Source organism: Gopherus evgoodei, chromosome 2 (genome assembly GCF_007399415.2).
Source record: "Gopherus evgoodei ecotype Sinaloan lineage chromosome 2, rGopEvg1_v1.p, whole genome shotgun sequence".
NCBI classification, from domain to species: domain Eukaryota; kingdom Metazoa; phylum Chordata; order Testudines; family Testudinidae; genus Gopherus; species Gopherus evgoodei.
In genome coordinates, this window is record NC_044323.1 from 84,118,522 (window position 1) to 84,136,385 (window position 17,864).

At 41.6% G+C, this 17,864-nt stretch overlaps 1 protein-coding gene across 4 annotated transcripts in view; it reads right to left on the minus strand.

The window, feature by feature from the left end:
* The window catches only part of MYRIP (myosin VIIA and Rab interacting protein), a 400,451-nt gene that overhangs the window by 368,173 nt on the left and 14,414 nt on the right, over positions 1-17,864 (minus strand). For 3 of the 4 annotated variants that reach the window (XM_030551206.1, XM_030551208.1, XM_030551205.1), the window contains one exon: positions 94-241. In XM_030551206.1, coding sequence (XP_030407066.1) covers positions 94-203 — 110 coding nt within the window. In that variant the 5' untranslated portion in view covers positions 204-241. The remainder of the gene's footprint in view (positions 1-93; positions 242-17,864) is intronic. The other variant, XM_030551207.1, reaches the window with a different exon arrangement.

A 17,864-nucleotide genomic window follows, 5' to 3' on the forward strand; every position in this document is an offset into this window, starting at 1 on the left:
AGGCCAAGTTCCTCCAGTTTGTCCAGTATATATCTTGTTCGTTACCCAGACAGGACAATCAAAATGAAAATATGTATTAATAAAATCTCTTACCTCAGCCTCTCTTCTTCTTTCTTGCGAAGGCTGAAATCTCGCTGAACCACCTGAAGAACATGCTCTGCTTCATCATCTGTCAAACCAGATAGATCCAGTTTCCTCCCCATTGTTTGCTCTATCCTGGATATAAACAATAAAAAAGTACCTGAAATCACAAAAAGCAATAAAGTATCAAGTGAACAACTAGAAAGCATTGTATGGACTTCAATGAATTCATAAAATAAAGGACTATTGTGGCCATAATACTAGAAGACAAGAGAATCTCTTTGTATTTTATTTTTTTAAACCTCTAACCTGCACAAACATTTAGGCAGATTGTGCACCACGGTTAATTTCATTCATTCCACCTTGGTTTGATATAGGACCTCAAAAGTTATTTTCAAAAATGGGCAAATATTTCTATCACTTGGTAAGAGGCAACATTGCTACTCTACCTACAAGTAATATGTTACAGTGACCAAAAAGAAATTTAGACATTCCAAAAGTTCAAAATCAAATCAACTACATGTAGACTTTGGAAACCAATAAAATAAAATTGTATTTCCCAGAAAATCATGGATTTATTAAAAAATCCTCACTGAGATCCCAATGGAGGATTGAGATTCCCGCTTCTGGACTATCTTGCCCTATTGGACTAAATACCTCAAGTTACCTTTTTGGTCTTAATCCATCTAGAAATGTTTGGTTGTTGTTTTTTTTCAGAAAACTGCCATTCAATAAATGTTCCTAACAGAAATTTGACCTACCCTGAACAATTCTGCATCAAAAATACGTGAGAAAAAAAAAAACAACAATTTTTCAGAGTGGAAAATTCACCACAAACCAATGCACTAAATAATTAGTGATTTTATGTTAGCCTTGAAAATTGGAAAACAAAGTTGAAGTGTTGAACAAGTAAATCATCAGTATATCTATAGAAACAGAGGAATTGAAACAAAGAGCATCTTTATTTACATGCCAGACAAGTTAATGAGATCCAACAGGAGCTAAAACTACAGCGTAAAGCCCAACAAAATAATTACAAGACTTAGAAAAGCATAGGAGCTGAGAAAACATCCAAATAATGGGCCCGAGAGAACATAAAACAGGAAAATTCAATAAAATATTTGAGGCCTGGATATGAGAATTTTTGCAAATGGATAGCAACAAAAAATCATTACATTTGAAACAGAAGTACAAAACAGATTCAAATTAAAAACAGGAAGTGTAAACAACAGATTTGTTGGCAAACAAAGAGCAACAAGGCTGTAAGACTACAACTTCTAGGATCATCAATGCAAAATTTTGGACATGTCTCACTCCTAAACAAAAATCCAAAGGACGAAAGACCAGGATCTCATTCATCTAGGATTATGCCATCAATATAGAGAACAGGAGAGGAGAATTTTTTTTTTAAATTGCATAAACAGTTCCACAATACATAGATATAATTTGCTCTGCAGTCAGCCATCCCAAAAATCACCTATGAAAAGAACAAACTCCTTCTCATCACCAACAGATGTTCAGAGTCTTCTACGTGGAATCAAAAACGATCTCAAAATCTAATGAAATATTTTTACAGCTAAGAAAACATATTGAAATTTATTTACCTAAGGGGCTAAACTAGTTTAGACCTCATTATCTAAACACTTTGATTACCCCTATCATGATAGTATCAGTATTCCCCAAGTAGTTATGGAATTTTTTTCTTTCTGTGGTTGATGGGACAAAAAGGAAATGTTCACGCATTCTAAAAGACCTAAACATGAAACAGACAAGGGGTTGTGAAAAAAGCAATTCCTAGAACCTACGCCTACCAGTCTGGGAAATGGTGGCCTAACATTCTGTGTTTTTTCATTTTTGTTTGTTTTGTTTTATTAAATTGGTATGTTCAACTATCAATACTGGCTCCTGGGAAAATGTTACCAGTAAGGGAACCCAGAAACCATGCATGCTATTCATAGTTTTATATGGAAGCCACAGTATCCAAACATTGCAGATCCATTTTCCACTCTCAATGACTTCATATAAACACTCACAAAGAACTCTTTGGAATTCTTGTGTAAAATTTTCAGCAGCTCTGCATCTATTACAAGTTTAAAACCATCTCTTCTAAGAATGTGTATAGCCCAAAGATATATCTAAGTAATATTCTAAACAAATAAAATTATGGCGTGGAATTAAGTGACCTTTGTGTTAGAGCAAGCGGTGAAAATGTGAAACGTGCTACATTTCACCCTGAAATAATTTTCCAAAATAAGATGGCCCGTTTATTGCCAATGCTTCAATTGAAAATGCATTCGTGTTTTTACGGTATTTTATCTGCTCCAATTCTTTAGTTTTCAGTTCTTTGAAAGCGAACTACATATACCTGGAAAGAGAATGCCATTTATCTTTTTCTACTTGTTAGGCTATAGCTGAACTTTAAAATTTCACTAACGAAAATATCTTATTTTGTTACTCAAAATATAAACAGATGTAATTAATGGTATGCTAGATGAAAACAAACGACATTGTTAATAAATGTCTGAAATTATATTACAAATTCTTTGGGAGAGGAACAATTTCTTAATGTGTATCTGCACATTACTAGGCACAATGAGGCTGTGAGCCTGATTTGGTCCTTTGTGTGTTGCCACAAAGCAAAATCCAAACGTTTATAAGTTTAAACAAATGACAGGAAAATTTCTATCAAAAGGACATTTTAAAAATAAATGTACTAACTTTTATAGGTAATAGAAAGTTAGTGCCATGGAAACAAAGGACCATATATCATCCCTTTTCCCCCAACTCTTTCTTCATAGCAGGGGAGCGAATGTACCAAAATAGAGGCAAAATCTTGCTAATATACACAGGCAAGAATAGAGACTAACAGTTTGCACCCCACTGCACACACCAAGACCATTAACACCTGGCAGAAGTTCCAGCAGAAGCTGCAAGAGTTTATTAGTGGAATGATGGATTATAGAGGGGCTTTTCCCCCGTGCAGCTCCACACCCTCTCCCCCAGGACTGAAAGTAACTGAAAGGACTTACCAGTACTCCAGAGTCCTTAGGAGGGGGTGAGGCCTCTACCGGAGGAGGCGGGGCCTTTACATCCCCGGGCACTTTAAATCACCATCAGAGGGGGCTCCTGGCCTCTGGTGGAGCTTTAAAGGGCCCAGGGCTCTGCTGCAGTAGTGGCAGCTGGGAGCCCCTGGCCCTTTAAATAACCACCAGAGCCCTGCCGCTGCTACCTCAGGGCTCCAGCAGCGGGGCTTGGGTGGCGATTTAAAAGGCCCCGGAGGGTAGGGTCAGTGGGAGCCCCAAGCCCTTTAAATTGCTACCCGAGCCATGCTGCCGGAGCCTCAGGGCAGCAGCAGCAGCTGGGGGCTCTGGCAGTCATTTAATGGGCCCGGAGCTCCAGCTGCCGCTACCACCCTGGGCCCTTTAAATCATTCCCGGAGCCCTAGGCTAGCAGCGGTGGAGCTCCGGTGGCAAATTAAAGGGCCCAGGGTCGTAGTGGTGGCAAAGCCCCTGGCTCTTTAAATAGCACCAGCTGGCAGCTGAGGCGGCAGCTATCCCAGCACTCCGGCAAGCTCTGGGGATGATTTAAAGTAGCAGATGCCGCAGCCCCAGACTCTTTAAATTGTCCCTGGAGCCCTGCTGCCAGAGTCCTGGGGAGGTGGCGGCAAGTTCCGGTGGCTATTTTAAGGGCCGGGGCGGTAGCAGCTGCTGCAGACCCAGATTCTTTAAATAGCCATGTGAGCCCCGTCGCCGCTATCCCAGGGCTCCAGCAGCGGGGCTCTGGAGGCAATTTAAAGGGCCTGGGGATCCAGCAGCTGTTGGGAGCCCCAGGCCCTTTAAATTGCCGACAGGGGAAGCAAATCCACCCCAGTACGGCACACCGGCTCTTGCTGGTACACCGTACTGGGGCATACCGACTTACTTTCACCTCTGCTCTCCCAACAGACAACCTTCCCTCTGTCCCAAACACACAGCCTGCACAATGAGACACTGAGGCTTTTAGCCTTCCACACCTAGCCTAAGAGAAGTGAGTGTCCTCAGCAAAACTTGCTGGCAGCAGTTTGAGGACAGTTCAGTGTAGCAGCATGGAGGGGTATATCCTGTATGCTTTTTCTTTCAAATCTAAGGAGACCCAATGCAACACTCATCTTAGGGCTTTTCATAGTACCCAAAACAATAAAAAATGTAAAAAGCACTTCAGGTGGAGGGCCTCATCTCTGTCCCTGCCAGACAGCAAGTCGAACCAGAACCAGAGAACTGGCAGATTTTTTTTTTATTTATTTTTTTAAACTTGAACCAGAACCGAATCAGAACCATAATTTTGTTCTACCTGTTGAACCAGAACTGAGTTGAAAAGGCCTGACCCAGTATAATGAGATTAGGGTTGCCACGTGTCCGGTTTTCAACTAGAATGCCTGGTCGAAAAAGGACCCTGGTGGCTCCAGTCAGCACCACTGACTGAGCTATTAAATGTCCGGTCAGCAGTGCAGCATGTCTAAGGCACGCTCCCTGTCTGCCCTGGCTCCGCATGGCTCCCGGAAGCAGTGGCATGTCCCCTCTCTAGCTCCTAGGTGCAGGGGCAGCCAGGGGGCTCTGCACGTTCTCCTTGCCCCAGGCACCAGCCCTGTAGCTCCCATTGGCTGGAAATCGTGGCCAGTGGGAGCTGTGGGAGTGGGGCCTGCAGACAGGGCAGCTCACAGAGCTACCTGGTCACGCCTCCATGTAGGAGCCAGAGAGGGGACATGCTGCTGCCGCCGCTGCTACCAGGAGCTGCTTGAGATAAGCGCCACCCAGAGCCTGCACCCCTGACCCCCTCCCACACCCCAAACCCCTCATGCCCAGCCCAGAGCACCCTCCCACACCCCAAACTCCTCATGCCCAGCCTCACCCCAGAGCCACATCCCCCAACACCCTGTCCTAGCCCTGATCCCCTCAGTCCCAGCCCAGAGCACCTTCTGCACCCCAAACCCCTCATGGCCAGCCTCACCCCACGCCCCAACCACTAGCCCCAAGACTGATCCCCCTCCTGCTCTCTGAACCACTCAGTCCCAGCCCAAAGCACCCTCCTGAACCCCAAATCCCTCATCCCTGGCCCCACATCAGAGCTCTCACCCTCCATACCCCAAACCAGCCCCAGCCTGGGGCCCCTCCCATTCTGAACCCCTCATTTCTGTCCCCCACCACAGACCCTGCACCCCGAGCCCAGAACCTGTACCCCTACCACACCACAAACCCCACCTCATCCCGAACCCCTCGGCTCCACCCCCCCAGCCCAGAGCCCTCTCTCCTGAACCACAAATCCCAGCCCCACACCTGCAGGCCTCACCACCTTCCACACCCCAACCTCGTGAGCCAGCCTGGCGAAAATGTGTGAGTGAGTGATATTGGGGAGAGCAAGCAACAGAGGTCGGGGATGGAGTGAGCAGGGGGGTGGGGCTTTGAATAAGGGAGGTCAGGGGCAGGACAAGGGTGTTCAGTTTTGTGCAAGTGGAAAGTTGGCAACCCTAAATGAGATGAGAATGAGAACAGAAGGAGGTCAGCCTACAAGAGTAGGGAGGGAGAAGAGAAGTACAGGAGCTGCCTGTATACCACATGTGGCAGCAGGGGGGCCAGTGACAGATGAACCATCTAGGAGAGCAGAGGAGGAATGCTCCCTGGTCCCAGAAGTTAACAGTAACTCTTCAAGCACCCTCCTCCCCCCTCCAAAAAGTAACGGCTTCCCAACCCTTCTCCCTCTTAGACAGGCCTCCTGCGACCCCATGCCCAACCCCTGGGGAAGCTCCTCCCTCCAATTGCCCCACTTGAGGCAGGGCCTATACCGCAAACTTATTTCCCCACTGAAGCAAGACACAGGCTCCACTCCCAACCCCGCACCTTGTAGGGCAATACTCGATACCCATCTCCAACCACCCCATCGCATCCCTGAGCAATTCTCTCTTCACCAACTCCAGGTGGTTATGACAGGCTCTGATTAGAGGAGTCAGAACAAGCTCTGCAAAAGTTTGCATGTTAAATGAACTCGCATGGATCAGTAATGACTCAAGATCACCCCTCTCTGAATTGCTTCTTGGCTAAAACACAACCATACTTGATTAGATTCTGGAAATATGCAGCTGGGCTGTGCTACTGTCTTTGGTTTATTTATAGTAATTAAATTTCTATTGTAATTTATTACAGCAATTGAGAATTAAACATAAGGAGAAAACAACAAAATCCCATAAGAATGTTCTTCAAATATGACCATGTAAATAAAATAACTATTTGTTGAGTTCACAAACCAGAATCGTGTCAGGGAACCATGCTACCAACCTGGAAAGGCACATTCAAAGACACCACCCTGAGGAATAAAAAAAAAAAAAAAAAAAAAGAGAGAAAATCTGTTTGAAAATGATGCGTCTCATGTGTATACCTTGATCCTAGATATCAACTCCTACTGTCAAAAAGGGACAAAATCAAGCTAAAACATGGACAAAAATGGAAATGCTGCAGTCGTAAGTAAAAATTAACGATGTCATAGAATTAATGTCAGAAACCTCTGATATTGAAAGATTGAATGATGAATAGGAACATCTTACAGCTCATGAAGACTCCAAACACAAATATACATGAATGAAAAAAAGCGCTGTGTATGCAGTCTTGTAAGGCATCATTACAAAGTTTATAATCTACTGAGTGTGGTCATCCTACAATTTGTACAAATGTACCACTCTTGTATCTGAAACTAGAAATATGAAATATAATCCTGAGGGCCTATTGTAATTATGCAAAGTATGGGCCATTAATGGTGGTTTGGAATCTTGATGACTCCCATTAACCGGGACAATTGTCTGCAGATGGCTGTGTTTACCTGTAAGTCTTCCTGCATACGTGTGTGCTGGCAAGTGGGCAATGAAGTCTTGCAGTGACATGTGATCATGTCACCTGAACTGGAATCCATCTTTAACCTGGTGTCTTTCCAGTGAGAAGGCGGGGGTGGGAACCCAAAGAGGGACAAAGGATTCCCGCTTTATGCAAAAGATATATAAAGGGGTGGAACAGAACAAAGAGAGGAGAGGAGCCATCATGAAGAATCCCCTAGCTACCACCTGAGCTGGAACAAGAGCTGTACTGGGGGAAAGAATTGTGCCCTGGCCTGGAAGGTGTCCAGACTGAGGAAAAAAAGTACTGAAGCATCTCTGAGGGTGAGATTATCTGTATTCAGTTTGATTAGACATAGATTTGTGCATTTTATTTTATTCTGCTTGGTGACTTACTTTGTTCTGTCTGTTACTACTTGGAACCGCTTAAATCTTACTTTCTGTATTTAATAAAATCATATTTTACTTATTAATTAACTTAGAGTATGTATTAATATCTGGGGGAGCAAACAGCAGTGCCTATCTCTCTATCAGTGTTACAGAGGGCGAACAATTTATGGGTTTACCCTGCATAAGCTTTATACAGCGTAAAACAGATTTATTTGGGTTTAAAACCCATTGGGAGTTGGGCATCTGAGTGTTAAAGACAGGAACACTTCTGTGAGCTGCTCTCAGTGAAGCCTGCAGCTTTGGGGCAAGTAATTCAGACCCTGGGTCTTTGCTGGAGCAGACGGGCATGTCTGGCTCAGCAAGACAGGGTGCTGGGGTCCCGAGCTGGCAGGAAAAGCAGGACAGAAGTACTCTGGGGACATCAGGTGGCAGCTCACAAGAGGGTTTCTGTGATCTAACCAGTCACAAGCCCAAATAAGGATTGGGCCAATTCTTGGTCCATTTGCCAATAAGCCATGTCTCAGTAAGAAAGAAAACATACTGAACTGCTGGGAATGTCAAAGATGTCATGACCAAGCTGTATCAACTGTCAGAAATTGTACAGACAGTTTCAGCAACACAGAAGAGTATTGAAACAATAACATTTTCAGGCCTGAAATTTATCCTTTCGCTGCAGAGTTCCAATATTATAGAGCAAATATTAGAAGATGTTATTTTAGTTCATTCAAACAAATTATTCATTAAAAAACATGTTTATTTAACAGAAATACTAGGAAAATTCAAATTAAAAATAAATAAATGGCCAAAAATCAAGAGTTTCAATTTTAAATTAAAAAGGAGAGTTGAAACTTATTTCCACTAAGATTGAAATTTGATTTGAACTATTTGAACCAGTAACACGACCTTTTTTTTTTTGGTGGTGGCTTGAATCTGAATTGAACTTGAACACACCAAATGCAACTTGGACGCAAACCAAATTTAAAAAATCCAGAGGCCTGAAAATCTCTCTCTCAAAGGAATGAGAAATCAGAAGCTTCTCATGATAAGACCCAGTGAATTTCCCAATTAATATTTCACTTTCATAGCTTTTCGGGGGGGGAACGCATGAAGTAGTCCAAAAGAAAATAAAGCGATTATTCAAGCAATTTCAGCAAATGCCAGAAAGAGCCTCTGTGGTAAGGCTTGCGATGTTCTGAGGCAGTCACCACAATAGCTAGAAATCAAACAACTTTCACTGCTTTAGAAAAAGCAGACACCTGTCAACAATTTTGCCATTTTTCTGCCAAATTTTATCTTCAAATACTCATTGCAATGTTTTTGGAAACTTAACCCAATTAGTATTTGAAAGGTTTATATCAGATTCCATCCATAAACCATGACCTGTCCACTTTCTGCCAGCCTCCAAAGAACAACAGCTTCCCAGATAACTGTTCTTTGCAGCGCTAGAACACCTTTTCTCTGGTAATGTCAGAACAATTTAAAATATTATGAATTATGCCAGAAAACACTGTATTGGGCAAAAGAGTTAAATACTTTTCTTGTTTCAGTTTTCACCAAAAAACTTAGCAGTGATTGGACTACTAACACAGTGATCATCAGTGTAAATGGGGTAGGATCTGAGGCTCAGATAGGATAAAGAACAAGTTAAGAATTACTTAGACAAATTGGATGTTTTCAGATTGGCAGGGCTGGACGAAATATGTCTTAGAATACTTAAGGGAGTGGCTGAAGAGATCCGAGTCATTAGCAATTATCATTGAGAACTCGTGGAGGGTGGCAGAGACCCCAGAGGACTGGAAAAGGGGAAATATAGTACCTATCTACAAGAAGAGGAATAAGGACAACCCAGGGAATTATAAACCTGTCAGTTTAATTTCAGTACCTGGAACGGTAATGGAGCAAATAATCAAACAATTTGTAAGCACCCAGAAAGAGAAGAGGTAAGTGCTCGTTTCAACTAGAGTAAATGGTGGATTCTCTGTAACTTGATTTCTTTAAATCATGATTTGTGAACTTCAGTAACTCAGCCAGAGGTTATGGGTCAATTATAAAAGGGTGAGAGGGAGGTTCTGTGGTCTGCGATGTACAGACGGTCAGACTAGATAATCACAATGATCCTTAAAGTCCACAAGTCAACACGGATTTGTCAAGAACCAACCATGTCGAACCAACCTAATATCCTCCTTTGACAAGGTAAAAAGTCTTGTGGATAGGGGGAATCAGTAGATGTCATATACCTTGACTTTAGTAAGGTTTTTGATATGGTGTCAAATGACCTTCTCATAAACACAACTAGTTGGAAAAGCGTACTCAGCGTAGCTATCAGTGGCTCATAATCAAGCTGGAAGGATACATTGAGTGGCGCTCAGCACAGATCTGTCCAGAGTCTGATTCAATTCAATATCTTCACAAATTATTTGGATAATGGCAGAGAAAGTCTCTTAAAAAGTTTGTGGATTACACCAATCTGGAAGTACACCTCTACCCCAGTATAACACGACCCAATATAACACAAATTCAGACATAATGTGGTAAAGCAGTGCTCGGGGGGGGGGGGGGGTTGTGGTAAGATTTTTTGGCTCCCGAGGACAGCGTTATATACTTTGGAGGACAGAATTAGAATTCAGAATGATAGATCTTGACAAACTGGAGAAATAGTCTGAAATAAATAGGGTTAAATTCAATCAATACAAATGAGAAGTATTATACTTAAAGGAAAATATCAATTGCACAAATACTAAATGGGAAATGACTACCTAAGAAAGAGTACCACAGAAAAGGATCTGGGGGTTATAGTGGATCACAAACTTAATATGAAACAACATAACACTGTTGCAAAAAAAGCAAACATTTTGGGATACATCAGCAGGAGTGCTGTAAGCAAAACATGACAAATAATTCTTCCACTCTAATCAGCACTGATAAGGCCTTGACTGAATAGTGTGTCTAGTTCTGAGCACCACACTTTGGGAAAGATGTGGACAAATTAATGATTTTTGTTGCTCTCCTCTGGACTTGCTCCAAAGCTCTAGAAAACATGACCTAGAAAAATTGTGTTGGTTTATTCTAGAGAAGACAAGGGAGGACACAATAACAGTCTTCAAGTACATACAAGGCTGTTTTAAAGAGGAGGGTAATAAGTTTTTCTCTTTAACTCCTTAGGACAGGACAAAAAGTAAGGGAGATTTAGGTTAGACATTAAAAAAAAAATCTTCCTAACTGTGAGGGTAATTAGCCACTGGAACAAAATTATCAAGGGAGACTGTGGAATCTCTGTCATTGGTGGTTTTTAAGAACAGGTTAGACAAGCACCGGCCAGGGATGGTCTAGATAATATTGAGTTCTGCTTCAGTGCAGGGGACTGGACTAGAGGCCCTGTTGAGGTCCCTTCCTGTCCTACATTTCTATGATTCAATGCCTTTACAAGGTAGGTCTACGGCATGTCTTTCAAATGTGTTATGACAAGACCGTAGATTGAATACCATAAAAGGCATGAAAGATTTGTGAGCGACACTAAAACATTCTGAAAGCCTGGAATACATTTAAAAGTTATAACTTAACTTATGAACAGGAAGCTGCTTAGATGTCTGCCAATAGGGAGTTCACAAGTTTGTATATATCTTTCAGCTAAATTTCAGCTCTAAATGCAAAAATTCAGACTTTCAAAAGACATTTCCTAGAGGACTGTGGGTCAATAAATCAAACATTTATTACAATTAAACAAAGTATTGTCATCTAGGACAGGATATTATTCTTATTTCAGTATTTTTCCCCATACACAGTTATGAATCTAAAATTTCTAAAAGTAAATTATTAATTGTTCCAGAATCCCATATCTTGGGCACAACAGAATGAAAATTGTACATAAAAATAATTTGTCAAGAGTTGTAAATAGTATTGTTAGGCTATTCTATTTCACAATTGTAACAATCAAAAACAGGATATGAGAAATGGGCCAGTACTGTATTTCCAAGCCGTACATAACATCATAGTTAAGCTGCTGGATATTATGAAAAACTTTTTCAGAAGGAGGGTGGTGAAGCACTAGAATGGGTTACCTAGGGAGGTGGTGGAATCTCCCTCCTTAGAGGTTTTTAAGGTCAGGCTTGATGAAGCCCTGGCTGGGATGATTTAGCTGGGGATTGGTCCTGCTTTGACCAGGGGGTTGGACTAGACGACCTCCAGGAGGTCCCTTCGAACCCTGATATTCTATTATTGGACTTAGTCTCAGGCAGATATTACTATTACATAAGGGCTAAACCATAAACAATTCAGGAAAAAAAAAAAACAGTTCAGCCATAGAACGTGATATCTAGCAAAATAGCCATACCAAAAAAAGACTTGTGTTCAAGTTAAACAAGTTACTGTTTAGTTTGCTTATCATACAGGATGGGGACAGTGTTCCTTGAAAATGGCCAGACTAATTTTTCCGTTGCCTACTTTGGTTCTTGGTTTATGGAGATGGATTAGTCCCTCTCTATTTTATTTTATCACACACGCACACAATCTACCTTAATTCCACCAAAAACCTATTAATATAAAATTTTGTATGCCACTTTTCAAACTTTTCTGGAGAAAATAAAATCACACCAGTAGTTTGCAAAGATTCTGGATATTTTAACACTTCCCTAATTTTCAAAGATTCCCTAACTTTCTTGTGGCTCTTAACTCACAATGACTGTCTACACACAAAATTGCACTGGTATAACTAAAAGAATGATTTAAAACTGATGTAATTAAATTGGCACAAAAGGCTACGTGGACATCTTAAATTGATATAAACCTGTATCGATTTAGCTTAAGTAAATTAGAAAAAAAGGTACAAGATAACTCAAAATATGACAATCTACGAAAGTCTACACTGAGACTTGCACTGATTTAACTAAATGGGTACGAGATTATGCATCAGTCGTCAAAGCCTAAAACTGATTTACTTACATAAGCATATATCTCCTGTTTTCTTCACTGCAAATAGAAATTTCCCCCTCCAACTTTTATGGCAAATTGATTGTCAGATTGTGCATCAAAAAAAAAAAAATAAGGTTATATCTTTTAAAAAGAAAAATGTACTTTGGATGCAAACGGAAAAGTAGAAGTAACCCCCTCCATAAACTCCTGTTTGGTAGCTTTCAGCTTCTCTGTGTTGCTAGACTTCAGCTGGTTACATGGGATTGGAAGATAAGCATCTTCTAGCTCTCAAAAGGAAGAATGTAATTGGTCCAGATAGTTTTTACTACCTTCTCTTGTTTCCTCTTATCAAGTGACATTACTACCACCGTAGCATACCTTTTTTTGCCTCTAGGCTATTAAGAATAAATGTATCACTTCTGAATATGGATAATACATGCCAAGTGAGTGAAAGTTGAGCAATCAAGTGGAAGAAAGATTTTCAGTCATACTGTTTAAACATTTCTTTTTAAAATAGATCTTAATATTAAATAGATGTAACTGATATACCAAAGGAAGGCCATGTTAAAGATTCAAACTCTCCACCTACTCTTTAATTTTTAAGGTGTAAGAGCTAAAACTGTACATGCTCCAAGACATCCAGCAAAACTATGAAAGTCTACAGTTGACATTCCTGATATTTCATAGAATCATAGGGTTGGAAGGGACCTCAGGAGGTCATCTAGTCCAAACCCCTGCTCAAAGCAGGACCAATCCCCAGATTTTTACCCCAGTTCCACAAATGGCCCCCTCAAGGATTGAACTCACAACCCTAGGTTCAGCAGGCCAATGCTCAAACCACTGAGCTATCCCTCCCCTGAGATAGGAAGCAAACTCCTTGGCCAACTAGCTGGAGAGAGGGCACAAAGAAATGCATTGGTTCTGTGTGCCTGAAGGGAGGGTGTATACACCTTTTCCCCTGTCTGTGATGCCATTCTGCACCCAGGAGCAACAGCACCCCTTCTACCACTCCCATAGAATTAGAGTAGGACCGGGGTATTGGAGCTTTGCTATGGCACCACTCTAGTTTCCAATTAGGGCTTGGAAAGAATTTTCCCCTTGTTACCAGGACTGGCCTGGGCAGTACAAGTTCTTTCACCTTCCTCTCAGCAGTCCAGGAATTTGGTGGGTAGATTAAGTCATAACATGTTCATGTTGTCACAGTCTGGTAGGTCTCCAGTGCACGAAATTGTTCAATGGGGGAGGGATCTGATTCCAGTAAACCAGAACTGGAAACAGGCATCTCCTAAAGAAAGGGGAGAATGAGGCTGGGACCCCTAATTCCTGGTACAGCATGGTCCCATCCATTTTCCCCCCCTCATCCCCTTAACCTCTGTATGGGTGAAAAGTAACAGAGTCTCAGCAATAGTGCTGGGACGAGATTAAAACTAGGGAAGCGGGGGAAAGGCCTCAGAGCAGCTTTCCCCAGCTGGCACAAATTACAAAAGAAAGGTTAACTGGAGCTGGACAAGTCACTGCTCCATAGTTTCCCAGATGTGTTAAGTTGTGACCTCATTAAACCACATTCTTGGTGTCTTGTCTTTCTTCTTGGGATATCTGGGGCAATGGTTCAGGTGGTCTAATTATTTAATATTACACCTCCTTTGGCAGTAGAATATCACTTTTGATTAAAAATATAGGTTGCTGCTGCTTCTAAAGTGTTGATACCTTCCAGATTCTGTCCTTAAACTCCCTCAGCCCTGCCATCTAAACTTGAAACTTTTGATGAATGCTTTCAAATCTCAATTCTAAAGCAGTAACTGAAAACTATAGTTTTTCCTTGTTGTTCAGCAACATGAGCTCTTTTAGGATTTCCCTGATAGAGCAAGTGCAAGAAGGAATATTTGTTAGTAAAGCTGTCCTTGAGGCGGCATTGCTTGGTGGTAGGGAATCATTCCCCAGGGTAGATTGTCAAGACCTACAAAAGGCTGTTTCATCTGTCTTGCATTTTTTTGGGGGGGGATGACATCAATTTTAGAAAGAATATTTCAAGAGTAAAAGAATTTCTCAGCAAAAAAGTATTACATGTTCCCCACCCCCAAATTCTATAAGCAGCAGCTTATTTATCTAAGATAGTCAATCTATCTTGTCTGCAGATAAGCTCTCTTCCCCACATCTTGTGTGTGTTTGTCTCCACACATTTATTAATTAAAAACAACTAATCATATTACCAATACAGTCTTTAAACAAGATTATTTTAGTGGTTTGTTTTTGGGGGAAGTTTTTTGGTGGCGAGGAGGAGAAAGAATAAAAAAAAATTATAATTGCAAGGAAGACACTTTTTGAATTCAGGATTACTGCAGCATACTCTCTGAGCACAAATTTGAACTAAAAAGGTATTGAATGAACATTACTCTGCAGCCATTCCATATTTGGCTAGCATCCCATCAAATATCATAATCATAACTTAAGCACCCTCAGGATTGGTCAGCAATTATTTGGAAGGGAAACCTCCAAGGAACATCTAGATGCCACAGGGAACAGCGTCTTAGGCATTCTTCCCTTGTGAATCAGCAGTGAATCAGTGTCCCAGGATATTGATGGGACAATATGCTGCAGAAAATATTGAGCCAGATCTTCAGATGCTGGAAATCAGCCTAGCTCCATTGAGTTTAATTGAGCTTTGTCATTTATATAGCTGAGGATTTGGAATACCATCTTTTAAATGAGATAAACAAAGATCTTACTCATTTGTGATCTCATATCACTTTTAGCAAGAATAAAATTGTTATATGTAGTCTAAATCCTATTACACACACTCCTTGCTTAAAAATCTCTGTAATACCAACTGGAAAGATTTTTTTTCCCCACTTCTTGCCCAAAATTCTTGTATAAGGTTGTTCTGTGATAGTCAGTAGATGCTGAGTTCCACAGCACAGTTAACTTCATTCCACTGGCGGGTGAAATGATCCTCATATATTCAGTAAAATACATTGGTTATCCTTTTAGATAAAGTTATTGTCATTACTATGTTAATTTACTCTACATTAATCTACATGTCTGCCACTGTATATGGCAGGCATTCAAAACACCAAAAGACAAAAGGTTAGTGTTGTATGTTTTGAAGTGTTTGGATAACCTCTTTCAGAAACCAATATGCGCTCCTGATACATCTTCCCTCCACACTAATTAGTGAAGGCACTAATTTCCTTATTGAATAAGAGAGATCAAAAGCATAAAAGACCAGTGAAATCATTTAACCTTTTCTCTAGATGAGAGACTAAAACAAAACATTTAATGTCAGCTGATGGTAAATATACATGAAAGAGAGCAAAGAGTATTTCACCTAAATATGCCACTCCTCTTCAGACATGAAAAATAACATGCATCTCTGAGAGTCATTTCAAAAGGTTGCAAAGAATCCTGTGGCACCTTATAGACTAACAGTCGTTTTGGAGCATGAGCTTTTGTGGGTGAATACCCACTTCCTCAGATGCATGTAGTGGAAATTTCAAGGGGCAGGTATATATATGCTAGCAAGCAAGCTAGAGATAACGAGGTCAGTTCAATCAGGGAGGATGAGGCCCTGTTCTAGCAGCTGAGGTGTGAAAACCAAGAGAGGAGAAACTGGTTCTGTAGTTGGCAAGCCATTCACAGTCTTTGTTCAATCCTGAGCTGATGGTGTCAAATTTGCAGATGAACTGAAGCTCAGCAGTTTCTCTTTGAAGTCTGGTCCTGAAGTTTTTTTGCTGTAGGATGGCCACCTTAAGGTCTGCTATAGTGTGGCCAGGGAGGTTGAAGTGCTCTCCTACAGGTTTTTATATATTGCCATTCCTAATGTCTGATTTGTGTCCATTTATCCTTTTCCGTAGAGACTGTCCAGTTTGGCCGATGTACATAGCAGAGGGGCATTGCTGGCATATATTACATTGGTGGATGTGCAGGTGAATGAACCAGTGATGGTGTGGCTGATCTGGTTAGGTCCTGTGATGGTGTCGCTGGTGTAGATATGTGGGCAGAGTTGACATCGAGGTTTGTTGCATGGATTGGTTTCAAAAGGTTGTAAAAGCAGCAAAGAATCCTGTGGCACCTTATAGGCTAACAGACGTTTTGGAGCAATTCTGCTTGCATATATATACCTGCCCCTGGAAATTTCCATTACATGTATCCAACAAAGTGGGTATGCACCCACGAAAGCTCATGCTCCAAAACGTCTGTTAGTCTATAAGGTGCCACAGGATTCTTTGCTGCTTTTACAGATCCAGACTATCACAGCTACCCCTCTGATACTTCAAAAGGTTGTAGTTTTTTCCCCTTAAATAATTTATAAGATGAATTGAAACACTGCACTGGACAAACCAAAGCACCCTTATCAGGATTGAAGGATTTTATTTTCACAATCTAACTCTAATTTTATATGAAAAAATTAGTACCATATAAAAGAACCTTCCTAGTAAATCATACTAACACAGAATCCTTCAGGCCAAATTCTGCCAATTGGTATGCAAGTACAACTCTCAGTGAAGTCTGTGGAATTATAAATGTAATCTCAGTGTAAAACTTGATTTTATTGATCAAGGGGTTGGATTCAGTGTGAGGGTGCTGGGTGGTGTTGGTGGCCTGTTATATACAGGAGGTCAGACTAAATCAGGGGTTCTCAAACTGGGGATTGGGACCCTACAGGGGGTCACGAGGTTATTACATGAGGGTTGCAAGCTGTCAGCCTCCACCCCAAACCCCGCTTTGCATCCAGCATTTATAATAGTGTTAAATATATTAAAAAGCGTTTTTAATTTATGGGGGGGGGAGGATCGCACTCAGAGGCTTGCTATGTGAAAGGTACAAAAGCTTGAGAACCACTGGACTAAATGATCTGGTTGTGTCTTCTGCCCTTAAACTTCATGAGACTGGGGGTACGTCTACACTACAGGATTATTCCGATTTTACATAAACTGGTTTTGTAAAACAGATTGTATAAAGTCGAGTGCACGTGGCCACACTAAGCACATTAATTCGGCGGTGTGTGTCCATGTACCGAGGCTAGCGCCGATTCCTGGAGCGTTGCACTGTGGGTAGCAATCCCGTAGCTATCCCATAGTTCCCGCAGTCTCCCCCGCCCATTGGAATTCTGGGTTGAGATCCCAATGCATGATGGTGCAAAAACAGTGTCGCGGGTGATTCTGGGTAAATGTCATCACTCATTCCTTCCTCCGTGAAACCAACAGCAGACAATCATTTCATGCCCTTTTTCCCCTGGATTGCCCTGGCAGATGCCATAGCATGGCAACCATGGAGCCCGTTTTGCCTTTTGTCACTGTCACCGTTTGTGTACTGGATGCTGCTGACAGAGGCGTACTGCAGTGCTACACCGCAGCATTTATTTGCCATTGCAAGGTAGCAGAGATTGTTATCAGTCGTTCTGAACCGTCTGCTGCTGTCATGGGTGCTCCTGGCTGGCCTTCGCTGAGGTCGGCTGGGGGCGCAAAGACAAAAATGGGAATAACTCCCCGAGTCAATCTCTCCTTTATGGTTTATCTAAAAATAGAGTCAGTCCTGCCTAGAATATGGGGCAAGTGTACTAGAGAACCAGAGAGCACAGCCGCTCCGTGTCAGATCCCGCAGAAATTATTAGCGGCATGCCATTCTAGGG